The sequence below is a fragment of the Schistocerca americana genome, chromosome 6 (genome assembly GCF_021461395.2).
Source record: "Schistocerca americana isolate TAMUIC-IGC-003095 chromosome 6, iqSchAmer2.1, whole genome shotgun sequence".
Classification (NCBI taxonomy): Eukaryota; Metazoa; Arthropoda; class Insecta; order Orthoptera; family Acrididae; genus Schistocerca; species Schistocerca americana.
In genome coordinates, this window is record NC_060124.1 from 465,691,056 (window position 1) to 465,714,224 (window position 23,169).

The window sequence follows — 23,169 nt, forward strand, 5'->3', positions numbered from 1 at the left end:
TGATTCAGGATTTCCTTTTGTAAGCATATTTCAGCTTCAGAAAAATTCCTTAAAATGAACGTGACTGCGCACGGAAATTTCGACAGTGCCATCGTCGTCAAATCTGTTTCCTCCAACTGCTTACTTTAGGGTCAAAAGAAATGAAATTCACAGGGCGGTAATTCCGGACTGTAGGGAGGATATTCTAGTGTGGTTCAGAACTGCAATATTCTTCCGAGAAAATACATCGAATAATCGAAAGCAGTCTTTGGGACCAGGACAGACGCTTGACATTATGCGTCGTATGCCTACGATGGTTTCGTTTTGTCTCAAAAATGACTCATGCACATGACGCAATCATCACTTGAAAGTGGCCACAAGATCGAAAGTACGTAAAAATGACATATGAGCTTACTCATGAATGAAGTGCCTCAATAGGACAACAATTGGTTTTATTCTTTGCTACACTGTTTGATTGTGTGGAACCCAGCAGAAACAATTTAATGAAATTAATCTGTACTAGCGGAATTTGTATTAAATATTCTCAGTTTGTCTTTTGTGTAGTGAATGTATTTATTTTTATTTATTTATTTATTTATAGCTACAAATGAATGTAGCGATTTCGAACGGCTATAAATATTTAGTACGTGTTAATACATCGATAAGAATTACAGGGAAGGAAAAAGAAAGTTCAAATCCTCGATTTACGCATTACTTTTGTGAAACGTAAGCTGGCGCATGCGCGGGAATTCAGAAGTGAAATTTTTCGTGTCCTTATTCAAAATGGATCCCGTACAGAAGGCATTCAGCATATCTGAATTTAGCCATTTTTTATTCTGGCATCGCAGTGAGCAATACAGTTAAGCGCTTCAAAATACCAACAATAATAGCAGTTTGAAGAGAAAATATGTGTGTGCAAAGGAAACAGTACTGGCCGTCTACGTGTATCAGCACAAAACCTTCAAAGAACTGGCCTTTTGTATGAACTTATTCCTCGTAAATCGATGTACTTGTACAGTAGGGAGCCACAAATGTCACAAAGGAAATTCAAATTTTTTCTGGTATTAGAACAGGAAGACTACGTCTAACACACGAGTTATGATATGGAAATGTTGGAACGTTAAGCGGTGGAACATTCGAATGAGGCGTATAGGAAAGCTTTCGTGACTGTCAGCGTGACTCACCGAAAGTTAATGAGTTCTATGCTACAGGAAAAAAATTGAATTGTCCAATTATCTTCAGCGAACTTAATGTCTCAAACAATGACCTGGACATGTTTGGTCATTGGCTCACTCCACGGCTTGATTAGGACCTCCCGGATTCCATCTTTCAGCAAGATTGAGCTCCCCCATGTTGGGATATGAAAGTTCGCAGACATTTATATCAACTTCTCACAAATTAGCGATCCGTGGTATGGAAAATAACGCTCCTGTGTTCCGTTCCTGGCCGCCTACAACGCCGAAACTGACACCCATGGATTTCTGTTTGTTGGGTTGTGTCAGAGAGCATGCGTATGAGGCTCCTTTGCAGAAAACTGTTCCAGAACTCTAAATGCTCATTTGTAATACAATTGCGTAGATGATTCCATACATGCTTTCTAACGTACAGAGTGAAATGGATTGTCTCCTAGACATTGTCCATGTGACCAAGAAGAGTCATACAGAACACCTATAAAATATACAAGAAAATTTAACTTTTACGCGGTTTGTTCTAATTCTTATCTATGTATCGCCGTGTATTACTTCTCCATCTGAGTTATGAACTTAGTTTTTATGATTGACAAGTTTATGTTTGTGCCACTGCGTTATTTTCCAAGAAAATAAAACTAAAATACCAAATTTAAAGCCGGCCGGAGTGGCCGTGCGGTTCTAGGCACTACAGCCTGGAGCCAAGCGACCGCTACGGTCGCAGGTTCGAATCCTACCTCGGGAATGGACGTCTGTGATGTCCTTCGGTTAGTTAGTTAGTTCTAAGTTCTAGGTGACTGATGACTTCAGAAGTTAAGTTGCATAGTGCTCAGAGCCGTTTGAACCATTTTGAACCAAATTTAAAAATTTGGTATGATCACCAAAATTTTAAAACGTGTTCAAAATAAATACCATGTATTTCAGCAAATAACTGAAATAAGTGCAATATTCAGAGAATTCAATATTAAATATTTAAGATTAAAAAACGATCCCACTGGAACGTGAAAGGATAAGTCATTGTCGAGTGTAGTTCCAGTACTAAAAATATATATCACTGTATTGCTGTGATGTAATTGAAGGTATATTCGCATGTTACAGCACGTTCTAAATACATTACAGCTCAGAGTTACTAAAAACGGACATTAGCTGTAATTTTCGAAGACATGCTGACGCTATGAAAAACAGCTTTGTTTAAGCAGATGATACCACTTACGGAGAACATGCAGAAACGGAAACAGCTGAAGTCTTGAAAGTAGATGTTGTGAAGTATATGCTACAAAGAGGCATAGCGAATTCAGTTTACTCCCTGAGCTAGAATAAACTAAAATTTGGATACAACAGTGTAACATATGTTCAGCGTAAGGACTGAGGAAGTTAAAGCCGTTTGTTACCGTTGTATACATTTTGAAATGTCCTGTATATCAGTTTCAACAGTGAGTCTCACCAGTCTTCCTTTGATGGCCTATTCGCTTTTGATGTCCATCGCCCCGATGATAGCATAATGGACGGTAATCCCACTCTCAACGATGACACTGTTGTGGCCAAGAGATCTTCTTTCATGTTTCGAGTGCAGCACTAGCCCTCCATGAAACTAAACAGTAAGTGAATAACTGTAATTCAGATATGAGTCCTGTTCTCAGATGTCCCCTAAAGGGAGCGTAATTTTCTGTGCGTTCGAATATTGGGCCACCACTGCGATGGAGCACTGACAGGGGAGGTCGCTAATGGCGTGGCACGCCCTTTGGCCTCTGCGAACCCAATTAGCTCCAGCGTCGGCTCCAGGTGACACGGCGTGCCGGACCGCACTCCGGGTGTCTGTGGAGGGCTGCCCTATAAAGACCTCTCCACGCGATGCGTGATGGCCATGTCCCAGATCACAGCACAAGGTTCGCGCAGCGCTTTGACGTACAGGTCTCGTGTCCCTTGTTGTTGAGTGCTCTGTATTCGCATCCTGCATAAACGTAATCGGACTTGAAATTAATTAAAATATTACCTCTTGTTCTCCTCGCTTACTTCTTAGTGGGAGACTCTGCTCTTTGCTGGTGCTAAAACTGGACTAAAGAATATCATGTAGGTCACGACCCGTCGTACTTGTCACTAACCAATGAAATTTTTATACAGTCGCTTTGATTATTTCAAGAACGATAAATGTATTTACGAAATTATAATTTGTAGCCTACCTCTAGAACACACATTTGTGTCTGATAACTACACTACTGGCCGTTAAAATTGCTACACCACGAAGATGACGTGCTACAGACGCGAAATTAAACCGACAGGAAGAAGATTCTATGATATGCAAATGATTAGCTTTTCAGGGCATTCACACAAGGTTGGCGCCGGTGGCGACACCTACAACGTGCTGACATGAGGAAAGTTTCCAACCGTTTTCTCATACACAAACAGCAGTTGACCGGCGTTGCCTGGTGAAACGTAGTTGATGCCTCGTGTAAGGAGGAGAACTGCGTACCATCACGTTTCCGACTTTGATAAAGGTCGGATTGTAGCCTATCGCGATTGCGGTTTATCGTATCGTGACATTGCTGCTCGCGTTGGTAGAGATCCAATGACTGTTAGCATAATATTGAATCGGTGGGTTCAGGAGGGTAATACGGAACGCCGTGCTGGATCCCAACAACATCGTATCACTAGCAGATGAGATGACATGCATCTTATCCGCATTGCTGTAACGGATCGTGCAGCCACGTCTCGAGTCAACAGATGGGCACGTTTGCAAGACAACAACCATCTGCACGAACAGTTCGACGACGTTTGCAGCAGCATGGACCATCATTCCAGAGACCATGTCTGCAGTTACCCTTGACGCTGCATCACAGACAGGAGCGCCTCCGATGGTGTAGTCAACGACGAACCTGGGTGCACGAATGACGGAACGTCATTTTTTCCGATGAATCCAGGTTCCGTTTACAGCATCATGATGGTCGCATCCGTGTTTGGCGACATCGCGGTGAACGCACACTGGAAGCGTGTATTCGTCATCGCCATACTGGCATATCACCCGGCATGATGATATGGGGTGCCATTGGTTACACGTCTCGGTAACCTCTTGTTCGCATTGACGGCACTTTGAACAGTGGACGTTACATTTCAGATGTGTTACGACCCGTGGCTCTACCCTTCATTCGATCCCTGCGAAACCCTACATTTCAGAAGGATAATGCACGACCGCATGTTGCGGGTCCTGTATGGGCCTTTCTGGATACAGAAAATGTTCGACTGCTGCCCTGACCAGCACATTCTCCAGATCTCTCACCAACTGAAAACGTCTGGTCAATGTTGGCCGAGCGACTGGCTCGTCACAATACGCCAGTCACTACTCTTGATGAACTGTGGTATCGTGTTGAAGCTGCATGGCCAGCTGTACCTGTACACTCCATCCAAGCTCTGTTTGACTAATTGCCCAGGCGTATCAAGTCCGTTATTACGGCCAGAGGTGGTTGTTCTGGGTACTGATTTCTCAGGATCCATGCACCCAAATTGCGTGAAAATGTAATCACATGTCAGTTCTAGTGTAATATATTTGTCCAGTGAATACCCGTTTATCATCTGCATTTCTTCTTGGTGTAGCAGTTTTAATGGCCAGTGGTGTACAACAACTACAACAATGGAGAGACACTAGTCCTGTTCACCAATATATTAGGTTGTTGCATAAGTTCGTAGCGTCTTTGTTTTACTTGTTTGTGTTGCACTTGACATAGGTTTATTTGTCGATTGCCATTTTTATTTATAGTTCACAGTCGCTATTTGAGTTTACATATTGTCATTTGGAGAGAGTGGGTGGAGAGAGATTGAGTGGAGTTACAAGTATTGAAATCGAACATTTCCGACATATCATTTTGTCTGAGTTCAGTAGAGGAGTAACAGCAGCAGTAGTAGCCAGAAACATTTTGTGCCGTGCATGAGGACAATGCCACTGAACAGAGCACGGCAAGGAAACGGCTTTCTCGTTTTAAAGATGATCTTTATGAAATTACTGACTCTTCACTTTCAGGAAGACATTGGGGGTTGGCTGCAGCTCGTTTAAACGCAATAATCCATAATGATCCGCCCGCATCTCGTGGTCGTGCGGTAGCGTTCTCGCTTCCCACGCCCGGGTTCCCGGGTTCGATTCCCGGCGGGGTCAGGGATTTTGTCTGCCTCGTGATGGCTGGGTGTTGTGTGATGTCCTTAGGTTAGTTAGGTTTAAGTAGTTCTAAGTTTTAGGGGACTGATGACCACAGATGTTAAGTCCCATAATGCTCAGAGCCAGCCATAATGATCCACGTCACTGTGCTCGAGAAGGCAGATGTGATCATCCGTGATCATTCCACCATCGCACATTTGCATGCAATGAGGGAAGTTCAATAATCGGGTATATGGTTACCGCATGCTCTAAGCAAAAATCACAAAAATAAGCTGGTGGCCATATATGGATCTCTACTTGATAGTCATCAGTTGGCTCGTGAACAACACTGACCACGAAACTTGAAACTTCCTGGCAGATTAAAACTGTGTGCCGTCCGAGACTCGAACTCGGGACCTTTGCCTTTCGCGGGCAAATGCGCTACAATCTGAGCTACCCAAGCACGACTCACGACCCGTCCTCACAGGTTCAATTCTGCCAGTACCTCGTCTCCTACCTTCCAAACTTCACAGAAGTTCTTCTGCGAACCTTGCAGAACTAGCACGCCAGGAAGAAAGGACACTGCGGAGACATGGCTTAGCCACAGCCTGGGGGATGTTTCCAGAACGAGATTTTCACTCTGCAGCGGAGCGTGCGCTGATATGAAATCTCATTGTGGAAACACTGACCATTCCTATCTTGTATCTTTACCGCTGAGGAGAAATGGTGTCTTTGTGACAACATAAACAAAAGGAAGAAGTGGTTGAACCCAAACAAAGCAGCGAATTCCCTTACAAAGCCCTGTGCCCTTCCACAAAAGATGTTATTCATCTGGAGGAAGAGCGACGGTGTGGTGTAGTACTAGTTGCTTCTTCGGGGTGTAGCTATTTCTTGTTAACAAATTAGCCGTCTTGTACACGCAGTCCAGGAACAACGACCAGGAAGAATGCTACTTCACGATTAAATCTGCCTGCATTGTGACAGACTGACAAAAACCACTATACAGGAGTTGAGTTGGGTAGTCATTCCGCCCCCATGTTATTCACTTAATGTCGCGCCCTCAAATTTTCACCATTTTCGTTCTCTATTGACCTACCTTCAAGGAACTTCCTTTCCGCATGAAATGCTCTCCGAACATGGCATGACGATTTCTCCGCCTCAACACCACGTGATTTCTACAGTCGTAGAATCGGAAGGTTACCACAGCGTTGGGAAACTATCGTAAACAGTGAAGGAGAATATATTATCTATGACTAAAGTCGCTGTTAAATGTACCTGTTGTGCTTATGGAAAAACGCTACGAACTTCTGCGGCAACCTAACAATTTTTATTAACACCTTGAAAGACGTGCATCTACCTAGCTCTTCTTTCACTTAGTTACGATTTACGCTATTGTAGTCATAGTACTATCATTACTAATACGGCAATAGCATTCTGCTGATTTTTTCAATATGACAGCATAATGAAACTGGAGAGAGGATTGGAGCAAAGTACTTTTATTTTATTTCCATATTCAGCAGTCTCCATCACCTAGCCATGTTGGTTTTCCTTTTCCCGGGCTGACCTTTTGGCTTGGAAGCATGGGCCGGTTGTTTGAACCACTTGGAGAAACCAAAGTAGTCCTTATTCTTCTAAATAGTAGTACCAACCTAAAACTCAGTTTCTCCTGCACGTATGGCACTGTAGAGGGGCCACCCTGGCGACTCCTTGGCTAGATTCTATTAAATCATGGGTCATTCCGCCAATTCAGGAATGTCTGCTTGAACGGCAGCTAGTTACCCCCACAAGTCCCGGCTCCACTGGAGCAACGGCCGGTAGGCGGTTAGCAGTCGTGAGGAGTCGGTTGTGAGATCCAGAAGAAGACGGTTGCAAGCTGGTAAGCATGCGAGCTCTTGAGAGGTTCAGAAGAGGATTCAGTCACGAATATATATTAAAGTGTTAGGTGATCTTTAATTTCGGGAGGATTTGCACCTCACTGCTTTTATTTCGTCCTCATTTTGCTGTTTTATTTTTGGACTTGGCGTCAGGGCTTGGTCGGTTGCAGCATGTAAAACATACGTGGGACTCTCAGTCGCCACGCCCGGTATAATTCAACCACCCTCGTAACTAGTTCGCCTTCAGCGAATGTCTTTCCTTCTTCAATACTCCGTGATATTGGTGAATATTTCATAACGGCCTTTGTATGTTAGGTTTTCCCTTCTTTGTCGACCACTTGTGAACACATGGCTAGTAGTTCTGCACACGATATCTAAATTGAATCAGAAGTAGCATAGCCCGCGTTCCTTGTTATTCACATTCGTAAATCAAGGTGTTGCGGAATGACTTTTATGAATTTTATTAGTTTATAGACGGGAGGCCGCTTTAATAACGTGCATCCACAAGTAGTTCATAGTTTGCCTTTTCAATATATTTACGTATTAGCTATTGGATCTCGTATCTTACCTTTCACTAATTATTAGAGTAAATTCTTTTCTGAATGGTCAGCTAACAAGCTTCCTTGTCCATTTCGAACTCTAGTATTGTGGGTGACTGCAGAATTTAGGCCATATCCCCCTACAGCCCCGTCCCCAAGTCTTGTCTTAACGTCCAGAAGTAACAAGATATGTATACCCAATAATTATACTTCGTTTGTACAAGTGTAATTTTGATTTATAATAAATTGTGCCCCCCCCCCCCATGAACCATGGACATTGCCGTTGGTGGGGAGCCTTGCGTGCCTCAACGATACAGATAGCCGTACCGTAGGTGCAACCACAACGGAGGGGTATCTGTTGAGAGGTCAGACAAACGTGTGGTTCCTGAAGAGGGGCAGCAGCCTTTTCAGTAGTTGCAGGGGCAACAATTTGGATGATTGACTGATCTGGCCCTGTAACACTAACCAAAACGGCCTTGCTGTTGTGGTACTGCAAACGGCTGAAAACAATGGGAAACTACAGCCGTAATTTTTCCCGAGGGCATGCAGCTTTACTGTATGATTAAATGGTGATGGCGTCCTCTTCGGTAAAACATTCCGGAGGTAAAATAGTCCCCCATTCGGATCTCCGGGCGGGGATTACTCAAAAGGATGTCGTTATCAGGACAAAGAAAACTGGCGTTCTACGGGTCGGAGCTTGGAATGTCAGATCGCTTAATCGAGCAGGTAGGTTAGAAAATTTAAAAAGGGAAATGGATAGGTTAAAGTTAGATACAGTGGGAATTAGCGAAGTTCGGTGGCAGGAGGAACAAGACTTTTGGACAGGTGAATACAGGGTTATAAATACAAAATCAAATAGGGGTAATGCAGGAGTAGGTTCAATAATGAACAAAAAAAATAGGAGTGCGGGTAAGCTACTACAAATAGCATAGTGAACGCATTACAGTGGCCAAGGTAGACACGAAGCCCAAACCCACTACAGTAGTACAAGTTTATATGCCAACTAGCTCTGCAGATGATGAAGAAATTGATGAAATGTATGATGAGATAAAAGAAATTATTCAGGTAGTGAAGGGAGACGAAAATTTAATAGTTATGCGTGACTGGAATTCGGCAGTAGGAAAAGGGAAACATAGTAGGTGAATATGGATTGGGGCTAAGAAATGAAAGAGGAAGCCGTCTGGTAGAATTTTGCACAGAGCATAACTTAATCATAGCTAACACTTGGTTCAAGAATCATAAAAGAAGGTTGTATACATGTAAAAATCTTGGAGACACTAAAAGGTATCAGATAGATTATATAATGGTAAGACAGAGATTTAGGAACCAGGTTTTAATTTGTAGGACATTTCCAGGGGCAGATGTGGATCTGACCACAATCTATTGGTTATGAACTGTAGATTAAAACTGAAGAAATAGCAAAAAGGTGGGAATTTAAGGAGATGGGACTTGGATAAACTGACTAAACCAGAGAGTGTACAGACTTTCAGGGAGAGCATAAGGGAACAATTGACAGGAATGGGGGAAAGAAATACAGTAGAAGACGAATGGGTAGCTCTGAGGGATGAAGTAGTGAAGGCAGCAGAGGATCAAGTAGGTAAAAAGACGAGGGCTAGTAGAAATTCTTGGGTAACAGAAGAAATATTGAATTTAATTGATGAAAGGAGAAAATATAAAAATGCAGTAAATGAAGCAGGCAAAAGGAATGCAAACGTCTCAAAAATGAGATCGACAGGAAGTGCAAAATGGCTAAGCAGGCATGGCTAGTGGACAAATGTAAGGATGTAGAGGTTTATCTCACTAGGGGTAAAATAGATTCTGCCTGCAGGAAAATAAAAGAGACATTTGGAGAAAAGAGAGCCAATTGTATGAATATCAAGAGCTCAGATGGAAACCCAGTTCTGAGCAAAGAGGGAAAGCAGAAAGGTGGTAGGAGTATATAGAGGGTCTATACAAGGGCGATGTACTTGAGGACAATATTATGGAAATGGATGTAGATGAAGATGAAATTGGACATACGATACTGCGTGAAGAGTTTGACAGAGCACTGAAAGACCTGAGTTGAAACAAGGCCCCGGGAGTAGACAACATTCCATTAGAACTACTGACGGCCTTAGGAGAGGCAGTCCTGACAAAACTCTTCCATCTGGTGAGCAAGATGTACGAGACAGGCGAAATACCCTCAGACTTCAAGAAGAACATAATAATTCCAATCCCAAAGAAAGCAGGTGTTGACAGATGTGAAAATTACCGAACTATCAGTTTAATAACTCACAGCTGCAAAATACTAACACGAATTATTTACAGACAAATGGAAAAACTGATAGAAGCCGATCTCGGGGAAGATCAGTTTGGATTCTGTAGAAATGTTGGAACACGTGAGGCAATACTGACCTTACGACTTATCTTAGAAGAAAGATTAATGAAAGGCAAACCTACGTTTCTACCATTTCTAGACTTAGAGAAAGCTTTTGACGATGTTGACTGGAATACTCTCTTTCAAATTCTAAAGGTGGCACGGGTAAAATACAGGGAGCGAAAGGCTATTTACAATTTGTACTGTAGTGGCGTGGCAAGACAGCCAAGCCACTCGGAGGTAGCCGAAAGTCACGCGTTAAAGCTCACGCAAACCGTCGTGAAGTCTGGAACACGCCAGAGAAATAAGACTAGCAAAACAGGAGGTAACTGGTAGAATACTTAACTTTAATCCACAATTGGTGAACATCTCTCGTTACTGTAGATGCTTCATTAGATACATAGCAAAGTATAACGGTGCCTTGCTAGGTCGTAGCAAATGACGTAGCTGAAGGCTATGCTAACTATCGCCTCGGCAAATGAGAGCATAATTGTCAGTGAACCATTGCTATTAACGTCGGCTGTGCAACTGGGGAGAGTGCTAGTAAGTCTCCTAGACCTGCCGTGTGGCGGCGCTCGGTCTGCAATCACTGATAGTGGCGACACGCGGGTCCGACGTGTACTAATGGATCGCGGTCGATTTAAAGGCTACCACCTAGCAAGTGTGGTGTCTGGCGGTGACACCACAGGTACAGAAACCAGATGGGAGTTATAAGAGTCGAGGGGCATGAAAGGGAAGCAGTGGTTGGGAAGGGAGTGAGACAGCGTTGTAGCCTCTCCCCGATGTTATTCAATCTGTATATTGAGCAAGCAGTAAAGGAAACAAAAGAAAAATTTGGAGTAGGTATTAAAATCCAGGGAGACGAAAAAAAAACTTTGAGGTTCGCCGATGACATTGTAATTCTGCCAGAGACAGCAAAGGACTTGGAAGAGCAGCTGAATGGAATGGACAGTGTCTTGAAAGGAGGATATAAGATGAACAACAACAAAAGCAAAACAAGGATAATGGAATGTAGTCGAATCAAGTCGGGTGATGCTGAGGGAATTAGATTAGGAAATCAGACACTTAAAGTAGTAAAGGAGTTTTGCTATTTGGGGAGCAAAATAACTGATGATGGTCGATGAAGAGAGTATATTAAATGTAGACTGGCAATGGCAAGGAAAGCGTTTCTGAAGAAGAGAAATATGTTAAAATTGAGTATAGATTTAAGTGTCAGGTAGTCGTTTCTGAAAGTATTTGCATGGAGTGTAGCCATGTATGGAAGTGAAACATGGACAATAGACAGTTTGGACAAGAAGAGAATAGAAGCTTTCGAAATGTGGTGCTAGAGAAGAATGTTGAAGATTAGGTGGGTAGATCACGTAACTAATGAGGAGGTATTGAATAGGATTGGGGAGAAGAGAAGTTTGTGGCACAACTTGACTAGAAGAAGGGCTCGGCTGGTAGGACATGTCCTGAGGCATCAAGGGATCACAAATTTCGCATTGGAGGGCAGCGTGGAGGGTAAAAGTCGTAGAGGGAGACCAAGAGATGAATACACTATGCAGATTCAGAAGGATGTAGGTTTCAGTAGGTACTGGGAGATGAAGGAGCTTGCACAGAATAGATTAGCATGTAGAGCTTCATCAAACGAGTCTCAGGACTGAAGACCACAATAACAACAACAACATTTACGAATTACTACGAGATGTGACTTTTGTGACAGGAAATCACAAATTCAGTTACACAACCGAGACGAAACTCCATAAGCTCGGTATTCGATCAGAAGTCGCTTGTGAGGAATGCTGATAGAAACGTTCGAAAAATTTGATCAATTTGAGGTCTCCTGTCTATAGTACTCATTACTTCCTGTGAATAAAGAGCCATTTTTGTTTCACAAGGACGATATTTTCTAATCGGTGCTGACTATGTGTCAATAGATTATTTTCTTCCAGGCAGTTCATTACGTCCGAATACAGTGTATGTTCGAAAATCCTACCGCAAATCAACGTCGCTGATATGGGTCTATCATTTAGCGGATTATTTCCATTTCCTTTGATTATTCGTGTGACCTGTGCAACTTCCCAGTGTTCAAGTACGAATCATTCGCCGAGCGAGCCTTTATAATATGACTGCTAAGTATGGAGCTATTATATCAGCATATTCCACGTCTTCCCGTTCTGTAGGGATATAGTATCGGTTCCTTGGATGCTGCTGACGGCTTTGTGGTTGCATCTGCCTCTTCCGTTGTCCGTCGGTTCCCTGGTTGCAGAGGACTACGCGGCTGCGCTAAGGGTGATCAGTGGCAGCTCGTAACTAAAATTAGTGGGGAGCTTCTCCAGAAAAATTTTAGTCTTTGTCTTAATATTGTGTAAAAGGAAACAAACGTGTATGAAAAGAAAATTTAATGATAAATTTGATAAAATCCTATATTAGAACAAAATGAAATTTATAAATGTACACAAATCATAAAAATAAAACTTGACACGAACATTAAAGAATGAACCATCCATCAACAATTATTTAACAAACAAAGAGGGATCAAAAAACAGTTATAAATAAATACTTTAGCATAAAGACAAACCAAAAGAATTTACAAAGATCATTATCATGAGACCGAATTATTGAAACCAAAACAGAAAGACCTAAAACCCCTTCACGAACAGAAAAAACTAAAAAAATAATAGGAAAAAATAATTATAATGAAATTCAATAAGAAAAACAATAATTAATATAAATAAAGAAAGAACAGTATATTCTAATCTCAAAGGAACCATTAGTAAATGCTTACGTTTAGATGAAGAAACATGAATACCAGCAAAATACAAAACTTATTTTAACCCACACTGTAACAGTTTAAGCCGGCCGCGGTGGCCGAGCGGTTCTAGGCTCTTCAGTCCGAAACCGCGCTGCTGCTACGGTCGCAGGTTCGAATCCTGCATCGGGCATGGATGTGTGTGATGTCCATAGGTTAGTTAAGTTCAATAGTTCTAAGTTCTAAGGGACTGATGACCTCAGATGTTAAGTCCCATGGTGCTCAGAGCCATTTGAACCACTTTTGTAACAGTTTAAGCCTTATCTATTCATTCAAAAATGAAATCCATTAGCCTTGTTCTCATTTGCGCGAAAAGATCCTTTATGTCCAGATGACACTGCTCCATTGGAAGCAATGAAAGCGCTTTTAGTCTGGGGGAATCCATAGTTCTTTTTAGAAAACTTATTTTTTATTTTTTACTGTTGAAAGGCAGCTTTGTTCTCCTGATGCAGTCATGAGAACTACCAAGAGGATTTTTATCAATTTTGTAACGTCACGAAGAACATCATCTAAGCTATTTTCCGATTTAAATTTCAGCACCTCGATTAATTTGCGATACTCATGAACATCAGACCTACAATAGTAGCCTATAATTTTAGTCTCAAGCTTTTTTTCTGTCGGTCATTGCATACGCTTCAGTGATCAGTACCCTCTCTTCTCCAGATGTTCATTCTTAAAACTAGTGAAGCATTTTATGATGAACAGTTTGGCAGCGCTACGTGTTCAGAGGAGAACTATCTGTCCATTATATCAACACACACGCACACACACACACACACACACACACACACACACACACACACATACACACACACGAACGCACACACACTTTCTTAGCATTTACCGGGAGTGTCGTTGAAGGATTTCCGTAGTATTCTGTCTTTTAATTCTATAACTGACGTTTTAAATTTGCTATATTGTTATTAACTTTAAACACACTAATTTCTTGAGACCGCATTTGACTGAAAATTATTTCAAACGAGAGGCAAACTGTAGTGAGAAAGCTCTAATTAAGTGTTGAAATTTTCCACATCCGCGTATTTTAAAATTTCCGTGCCTTGTGCAGTGGCTTTATCTGCCATTGGTGTTCACAGAATTTCAGTAGGGCATTTTTCTTAAAAGTTACAAATTTGCATAAAGTATGTTTATGGTCCGTATGTCGAAGTTCCATCTTGTAGAGGATGGCTGTGGAATGCTGATATCCGTATGCTTCTTGAGAATGGACACAGGTGTTGATCTCGAGAAGAACGTGGCAACAGTCAGAATCTTAGAAAAAAATATGGTTTTCATGTAAAACTTTCTGTTTTTATTATTATTACATTTACTTGACATGCATAACAGTGAATGATACGTACGTCACTGTAACCAGCTTTAATTTTTGCTTGAAACTGTTCTTTTTTGCCTTTTGTCACGTTTGCACTATCACATGCTGAGGTGTCAATTTTTGTCCGTTTCCTTAAAGTATTAAGTCCGCTTATTCTAAAATATGCTGCCTGCAGTTTGATATTCTGGAGTAAGGAATACCCGACAACGATAAACTATTCTCTATCCAATACGCACCGTAGAATAAGTGGCATTTGAGTACTTTCCGAAACAGTGTTATGTTATCGTCCACGGCAGCTATAAAGTAAGCTTTTCTAGTTTCCGTCCTTATATCCCCACGGTATATTTGTATCAGGCAGGCAACTTCTTCATTCTAAATAATCTTGGAAAGACCTTTTAAGACTGATCCTGCTCCTAAGTGGTTCTTCAAATGTCATTCTTACTTGCAAAATTTACTAATTGTCTAAATACGCCTGGCTTCACTGAATCCTTTTCATCGACTTATCCAAGTAAGCAGGTTTCAAAGTTTCCATAAGAGAAATTGTTGTCTATTATTTTGGAACAAATTTCACGGCTCTTTTTTAGCCAACTGTGCCACTGGTATTTTAATGTATCACACGAAACTAATTTTAATCCGTTTGATGTTCTCTTATCTGGAATTTAATTGCAATATCAAAGCTAATCTCCTAACTATATACTTAATTTTTATTACTTGTGTAGCAGTGCACTTACAAAGTGGCTCTCATTTTGGTCGTGGATTTCTCCAGCTCTCCGAATTTAGTCTTCTGCTGCCCGACATCCCGCCGCTAAGTTCGCCTAAGGCGAATTAATTTGAAATGCTCGTAAGAGACCGCGCGGAAGTTGTCCCAGCAAGACGCGATTTTAGATTGGAATCTGGTAAGCATTAACCGTTCTAGGAAAACCTCAAAGAAAGAAAACACTTTTGCGGCGAATAAAAACTCTCTCAGCAAAGTTATAACTTTGCGGAGGCTCCAGGATTGCTAATTTCGGGACTCGTATACTCTGTACCACCTGAAATAAAAACTAGTAGTTATCTTTTCACATTAGCAAGGGTGTATTCTATATTCTTCAGACAAAGCCATCATTATCTTTCGTATCTAAATTGTCACGACCTTATCAAATCAACAAAATTTTGGAAATCGAAATATTACAAGTTTTCCTTATTTAAAAAATACATCGAATTAGCTTCGGTCAAATACTCAATATGCGTCTACTCAGTCGAAGGACTACCACCGGATTGTCGTATTACAGTTCATTTATTGCTTAGACGCAAAGTTCAGAGGGAAGCTTCTCATTCTTGGCCCCAAATCAAGATTGTTCGTTATGTAGAAATTTTTAGTGAAGTGTGTACTTATTACACTGTTTGACTTACCACACGGTTGTCACAGGAATTTCGTTCATAAAAATGTAAACACTCGCACGTCACATCTGGAAAATTATTAAGAAGATGCGATGTTACATCAGCATGCACAATTAAAGCTTCGAATATAGTGTCCCCCCCCCCCCCCCCAAAAAAAAAAAACACGACAAACGTTAGGGACAACTTCCTTATATAGAAATATGTAACAATATCTGGTAGACATGGACTCTAAAATGCATATCTTACGAGGTATGAGCACTTCTTCAATTTTGATTCTTCCACTGCAAGGACTACGCTCTCCATATTTTGGGAAGAACAAGTATTGACGAAAACAAGAAAAAAGTCTAGCAAAAAATAGTGCATACTTTAAGAGCTATGAGCACTTGATCATCTTCACTAGTGTGAAACACATCTCTTTTACCGAACACACACTCTTAGCTCTTAAGGTACGCATTTTAGAGCTTATATTTATTAGAATTTTTTTTTCTTGTTTTGGCCCATACTATTTCCACCCAAAATACGAAAAGCAAAGAGTTTGCAGTAGAATAAACGTGTTTCATAATATCAGAGATGAACAAGTGTTCCTATCTCCTAAGGTATGGTCTTCAGAGCCCTTGTTTTCCAGATTTTTTTTTCTTTTGTGGATGAAACCTGTCCCTAAAATTTGCCAGTGTTTTTTGGGGACACCCTGTATTTCTCGTTGTTGCATACGCCTGACTAAGATATTAGAATATCGTGTGTTGAACGAACTTTTTCCCTAACTGTAACTCTGTCATGGAGAGACAGCTGTGACAACTTCAGTTGCTGAAGAGAGGATAGTCACAGAACTTATTTCTTGTGGATGCAACGCTGTGATTAAAGGTTTCTGTAAAACGAAAGAATCGAAAATAATAAATCGAGTAGAATTGCTGGAAGCAGAGTAATGATCTAACACTCAACTTTATCACATTCATTCTTCACCAGCCGCGACCATCGGCACCACTCTCTCCTCCTTGCAGCCTCCCGTGAAGCTTTCCTATGTGTTTTTAGGCAACAGAGGCAGACATCACGCCGTTGGAACTGTGAACCGCACAGTTCCATACAAAGATTTCTGTTTCTTTTTCGTAAACTAGGACTTGTCTACTGACATTAAGGTTAGGGATTACATATTGCAAAAATTTAAAAAGAAAATTGAAGGAAACAGGATCATTATATTACATATTATCTATAATAGCCAGTAGATACAGAGGGTGCTGTAGTTCCTTAGTGCTCATACGATAACCCTAGGCTATCCCAAAACTCTTTTGGCCGCCCACATCCTGGACCCAATGGTTGACCTCAACAGCTCTGGAGAGACAGTGGCCGTCATCTGGACACTGAATCACATAGGAATTTCAGGGAATGAACTTGAAGACGCGGTTAAAGGAGATAAACTTGATGTCGGGACACAGACCTACGATTACAACTTCGACGCAATATTTTTGAGGCTCTGCAAATTGGAGTGGCACGCAGCTACGACCCAAAACGAGAGCGATTAAGGAGTCCACTAAGGTGTGGCATACATCTTTCCAGACCTCTGAAAGTAGTCATTGTACTGTGTCGACTGCGCAGCGACCACACGAGACTCACCCACGAGTTCTTCCTGTGCCGGGGGGATCCTCCTCACTGCAGCTGCGGTAGTCTACTTAAAATAGAGCATATTCTTGTTGGGTGCGCCCAGTTGGCTATCTGTAGCATTCTCTCAGCTTGCGTACCTCGTTACCGGAGATGATTGTGAATGACGAGACAGCCATGACCAGACTGTTGGATTTCATGACGGAGAGCAGGTTTCACACTAAAATATAATGCTCCGCCACTTCCAGGGGTGGTTTTTCTTTGGGGGGGGGGGAGGGACGGGGAGGACGTGGGAGGCGGGAGGGGGAATGGGGGGGGGGGCGGCGCAGGGAGCTTCCACCTTTGACGGGTACACCAAATGCGACCGCAGGTCATTTTCTTCCCCCTCACTTCGTTGTACCTTCAGACCCTCTTCGGCAACATGCTGTCTGGGTTATCTCTGTTTTCTGTTACCTATCGTGATACAACTACTCTCACGCCCTTCTAAACTCTTTGACTTGCTTATATAGTCGGAGCAGTTAACCTTCTTACGTGTCTCTCTTATGATAAGCAGAGACTGATGACTCAGTAGTTTAGTCCCTTTAAACACGCACTCATCATCGTCATCATCATCATCGTCATCATCATCATCATCATCCTTAGCGTCTTTATGTGGGCTGCCATGATCGCCATCCACACACTGTTCGTCTTCCACAACAGTTAGCTGCATTCGCTGCAGAAATACAGTATCAGCTAGGGACCCACCGGTAAAAATCTCGTGAATAGTAAATGGAAAGATCATAAAATTTTGCCTCTATATTTCTCTACGTGGTGCTATTTAAAATCAATTTCATATATTGCGAGGGAACTTTGAAGCTCAGTTCTCTGACGTTACCTTCTAATGAGGTACGTGTTTCGCCGCATTACGTTTATGCTGTAGTAATCAAACAGATTCATATCGTGAACAGTGTTTATGAAATAAAATTTTTTCACGGGTTTAGTAATTGATATTCACTACCAACCCATGAGAAATGAGTCAATAAGTGAACGTGCGTCAGGACATTGAAATACATATAACTCAGTGCCACATCTTCCCTGCGCCTTCATCACAATAAGGAGAAATTTCATTTATTGAAGAAGAGTGAGGAAAGGAAATGTCATGCCACTGAAACTATTCTCTACTGTCATTAACGAAATTTTTAAATATGTATGTTGGCCAAATGCATGAAGAGATATGGTTCAGTGAATCATACCCCAGTCTCTGTCAAACAGTGAATTAAAGTGTTTTCCTCTAGTGCACATGAGCTTCTTAATGAACAGAGGAAGTAAATGTTAATTACAGTAAGCCCAAAATGTGCCAGGGGTCCATATACGACTGTCCTCATTAATGAGTTCGAGCTTTTGATAACATGTAACAAGCAAAAAAGATAGTTGTGCGTGAAGAGAATTATGGCCAAAATATAAAATATGTACAGTATCTTTCTGTGTTTCTTTATGTACAAAATTCTAAAAGAATTTGAATTTGTGAACTACTTCACACATAATTAAGAATTATTTCACAGTAACTTACGTAAAAGTTAAAAAATAAACAAATTGTATAATAAAAAGAGGAAACCTTCCATTTACCTACTTTACAATAGAAAACATCGTATTGTCCTCAAAACCAGACTACAAAAATTATGCTTTCACGATTTTAACGTCCTTGGTTATAGTTAAAGCTCGCCTCCTCTATCAAATCCAGCCCTCCAGTACCTTTGATACGCGTAGCCTTTGAGAGAATCTGTAGTTGAGCTGTTCGTTGAAAATTGGAGAGAAATGTCAGTGACCTTGAAAATTTGAGGAGATGCAGTGGGCAACTCTTGCGGAGTCATGGACACGCGATCACCAGTTATCACTAGAAGATCCCGGCTCTAAATCTAGACCAGCTCAAATTTTCAACTTCATTGTCGCATTGAATAACATACTTGCAATACTGATAGGTTTCAAATTACGACTTTCTGCTCGCTTAGTTACACTTTGCTAAGTGTATTCAGTTTCGTGTGAACTTTCTTGTAACGTGTGTCGTCATGTGCACAGGTGGCGAAGCTGTTCTCGTACACGTGGACTATGGGTGCCTTCCTGTGCAAGATGGTGCACTACATGCAGAGCGTCTCCTTCGTCTGCTCCGTGCTCACACTCACTGCTATGAGCATCGAGAGGTAAGTGTCACAAACACTTGTCCATAATACATCTGAATAGATTTTTGTGACAATGGCACCACAAAGTAGAATGCATGAAACCAAAATGAAATTAGCACCACAGATCTCCAACATCATCCCTGCACTCAGAGCTAAAATAATTGATTTCAGTACTACAAACTTTGCAGGTAAATACTTTTGGATATGTCTGCGTGATTAGGAGTCTCGCTGGCAGCGTAATTTGAGCACTATTTGAAGTTAAAACAAATTTTTAAAAGAAATAATAAGATGATTTTTCTAATTACTTAAGTTATTGTTATCATTCATTGTATTTTGACATCTTCTTTGCTGGTCAATGTCCACTGATACAAATTTCCTGCACGCTAAAGGTAAGTGTTATTTGATAAATATATGTTTAGAAATGACCATTTGTGGACGTTTTATCTCCGACACAGAAATTTTAGTCTTTTCTCTTCTTTTCACAAACAAACAATTTTGATAGTCACACCAGTCATTCACAATAAAACATGCCACACTCATTATTGTACATTAAAGTACAGAACAGACATTACCTAACCATAAGACATGCCATGAACACCAGTCGTTCACAATAAAATGTGTCACATCTAGTACAGTACAAGTCAGATATGAACTCTTGTAAATACATCCAATGGACAACGATAAGAAGAGCAGAGGTAAAACAGGTAACGTCTGCACAGTGACCTTAAAACATTTCGGTTTTACTTCCAAAGAGTTTACCATTTCATTTCACAAATGCATTCAAAATTAATTACTAAAACAGAAATATTGACAGTAAATTCAAATGTAACTTCAAATTGAGATTAAATTGGAAATGTGAAAAATAATTATGTTTGATCGACAATTTTGAATGTAATTAGTTTATGTTTGGACAGGAATAGAAGAATGTTTTAATATTCGATCATTCAAAAACTGAAATTTACTTAATTTCACAGAAAATGTTTTATTTGTTGTGTGATTTAATTCTCAAAATGTATCAGTATGTAAAAAAAAATTAAAATAGTACTATTGATCAGTTCCATTAAAACAGCAGCCAAGAATTTTGCAAGCATGAAAATGCTAGTGGAGTTTTGACACCAAAGAAATGAAACCGCAGAAAATGCAAATTTTGAAAAAATATAAAAATAATTAAATTTTGGAAACAGTTTTGTGAAAGTGAAGTGTATGTAATGTGTGTAAGATATAATTACCATGATGAACATAAATCTGAGTTTGCATATTGAATAAAATGTGCTTCTAACTTTGCTCTTTACAGTATATATGCTATCAACAAGATAGCAAAAGTTTAATTTCAGTGATGGAGTGATTACTAGTACTATAAAAGGAAAATGAAGTATATCCACTGAGAGGCCGACCAATGTCAAATACATTTAAGCTCATGCACATGAATTTTCATTGGACCAGAAAGAAATTAATTTGAACAGAATTCACATACATGTTATAATTTTTATGGGTCTTTAAAACCAATAAAATATATTATAAGCACACTATATTAATTAGCTCAAATTACATAACTGAAAAATTTCTGTAAAAACATATCACCATTCTGGTGGTATAAATTAGTAATCAGCAACATGATAATGTTACAGATATGTTCCCAAACTAACTCTTCTACTAGTTTCACTATCTCTGTTATGGGAAGATATGCTTTATCAAAGAGTTCCTTAGATGGCATTAATTTACTTTTCTCTCAGCTGTCAGAACTACAATAACCATGTGATGAACAGTCAGCGTATTTCCAGACACAAACATATACCCTTTGATATTAATGAACATCAGACAATACATGTCCCTAAGCTTCACCACCTTCAAATAATACACCATCAACAAAATTATCAACACCAACAGTATCATCATTATTACATCACCAAAAATCATTATTTGCTTATCATCTCTGCTACCACATTTCCTGAACATCTCACAATGATCCTACATCAACATAATATCATAGCATTGATCAGAACCTGACCTATTGTAAAAAATATTCTCGTCATTGTGTATCCAAAATCAATTGCAGTACAGATTCACAATCACTTAAAATATTGTTATCATTTAGTAAGTTGTCTCACAGAATTACTTTTAGCTCACACTCTTTACGATTTCCAAAGCTTGCCTTATCCATATGATCTGAAAAACTGTTTTGTCCTTAAATGTTAGCCATTGCAGAACATTGATGGTACAGTTACTCAGAAGATGTTCATAAACATGGAACTTAATCTTAAAAGCTTTTACTCACAATATGAGATGAGAAAATATTTCAGTTTTTCTATAATAGTTTAAATTCTAACTTATGACCTAGTATGTGACAACAGTGCCTACTAAGGCTGACCCTTCCTTCATTAAATATATTTATGAACAAACTCAAATTTCTGTAACGGTGGTACAACAGTTTCCATATATACATATACTTTCATTAAACAAGACAGCCTAGACATACACAAATATATTTAATGACATCATTTCTCCAAAATGTTTACTGGTTAAAAAGTGCATGGCTCAAAATTCATTCAAAAGTAGTATACTGTGTTTCAGATGTATCAAAAAAGTAGTTAAGAAAGCACAATAATGTTGAAAACTGCATTACATTACATCTACATATATTTCCATTGAACTGTACAGGATAAACTGTGAAGCATATCTAATGAAAAATCTTTAAAGAACTTTTACAACCAAACACAGCACTCGTTTAAAAGTTGCATAGTAGCTTTCAAAAAGAGACAAAATTTACCCTCAATACAATCTTAGCATCTAGACAGGCAGACAGGATATAGTACACTCATGTTTATATTACATAAAAAAATGTTCCATCAAAAACAATTAAATTTATGCACATTCTGTTTATTTACAGTGTAGAGCCCTTTGTCCCTTGTAGAACATATATTTTATATTTAAATTTTAATTCTGATATGTCAAACAATACTGACCTCTCGTTTCTTTTATTATCTCATTGTACATTACAATTATGCATTTTAAAGTTGGTTTCTTCTCTGCTGCTATGACATAAGTTAGCATGTATGTAACTATAACATACCTTTTCATTTGATAGCGATTAAATTTCAGTTATTCCACATACTTTTGCACTTGTGTATATGTATTATCATCAAATCTTAAGACTTATCTTTTGCTTAGGCTTGTAATTAACCACTTTCCCCAATTCCAATTTCAAATACTTCTTCATTATGTCATACTACATGATTTCATAAACATAATTTACTACCATACATGACACTATGTCCCTACCTAATTGCTTCTTAATTCTACATCATAATTCTCTTTAATATAATTACTAACATGATCACCAGAAAGCCCCACACATTTGTCATGAATCATCTTCTCTCATCATTTGTTCTTGTTCCTTTAGAAGTCGATTGAAGCTTCGTCAAAAGCAGTAAATCCATCTTACAGAAACATGATGACAGTAGTATAGGAACATTCAGCTCCTCAGCAGCTTACTACAGATAACAATTCCAGCAACACTTAAGTCTAATCTCGACATAACCTACAACACGCATAGAAGGACAATACCATGCAGTAGTAGTTTCTTTTTCATTAGATTTATATTATGTTAATCACTCCAATTTTTCATTAACCTGTGTTTTCGACATGACTAATAAATACTTCACATTGTATGTGAAACGATTGGAAGTATATGTTACTCATGACTGAAACTTTCAATCAAATCTCTGCTTTGAATATTATCTTTAATAACTTTCATGTTCATATTATCTTTAACAACTTTCATGTTCTTGCAATTATCATTTTTTTTATTTTAGCATGCCAGTAGAAACCAAACCGGCTCTCTGTCTCTCCATAATATTTTCAATA

At 39.7% G+C, this 23,169-nt stretch overlaps 1 protein-coding gene across 1 annotated transcript in view; it reads left to right on the forward strand.

The window, feature by feature from the left end:
• Positions 1-23,169, forward strand: part of LOC124619837 (somatostatin receptor type 4-like) — a 523,863-nt gene that overhangs the window by 175,956 nt on the left and 324,738 nt on the right. Inside the window, exon 2 of the mRNA XM_047146445.1 lies at positions 19,205-19,326. Within this exon, the coding sequence (XP_047002401.1) occupies positions 19,235-19,326 (92 nt within the window). The 5' untranslated portion in view covers positions 19,205-19,234. The remainder of the gene's footprint in view (positions 1-19,204; positions 19,327-23,169) is intronic.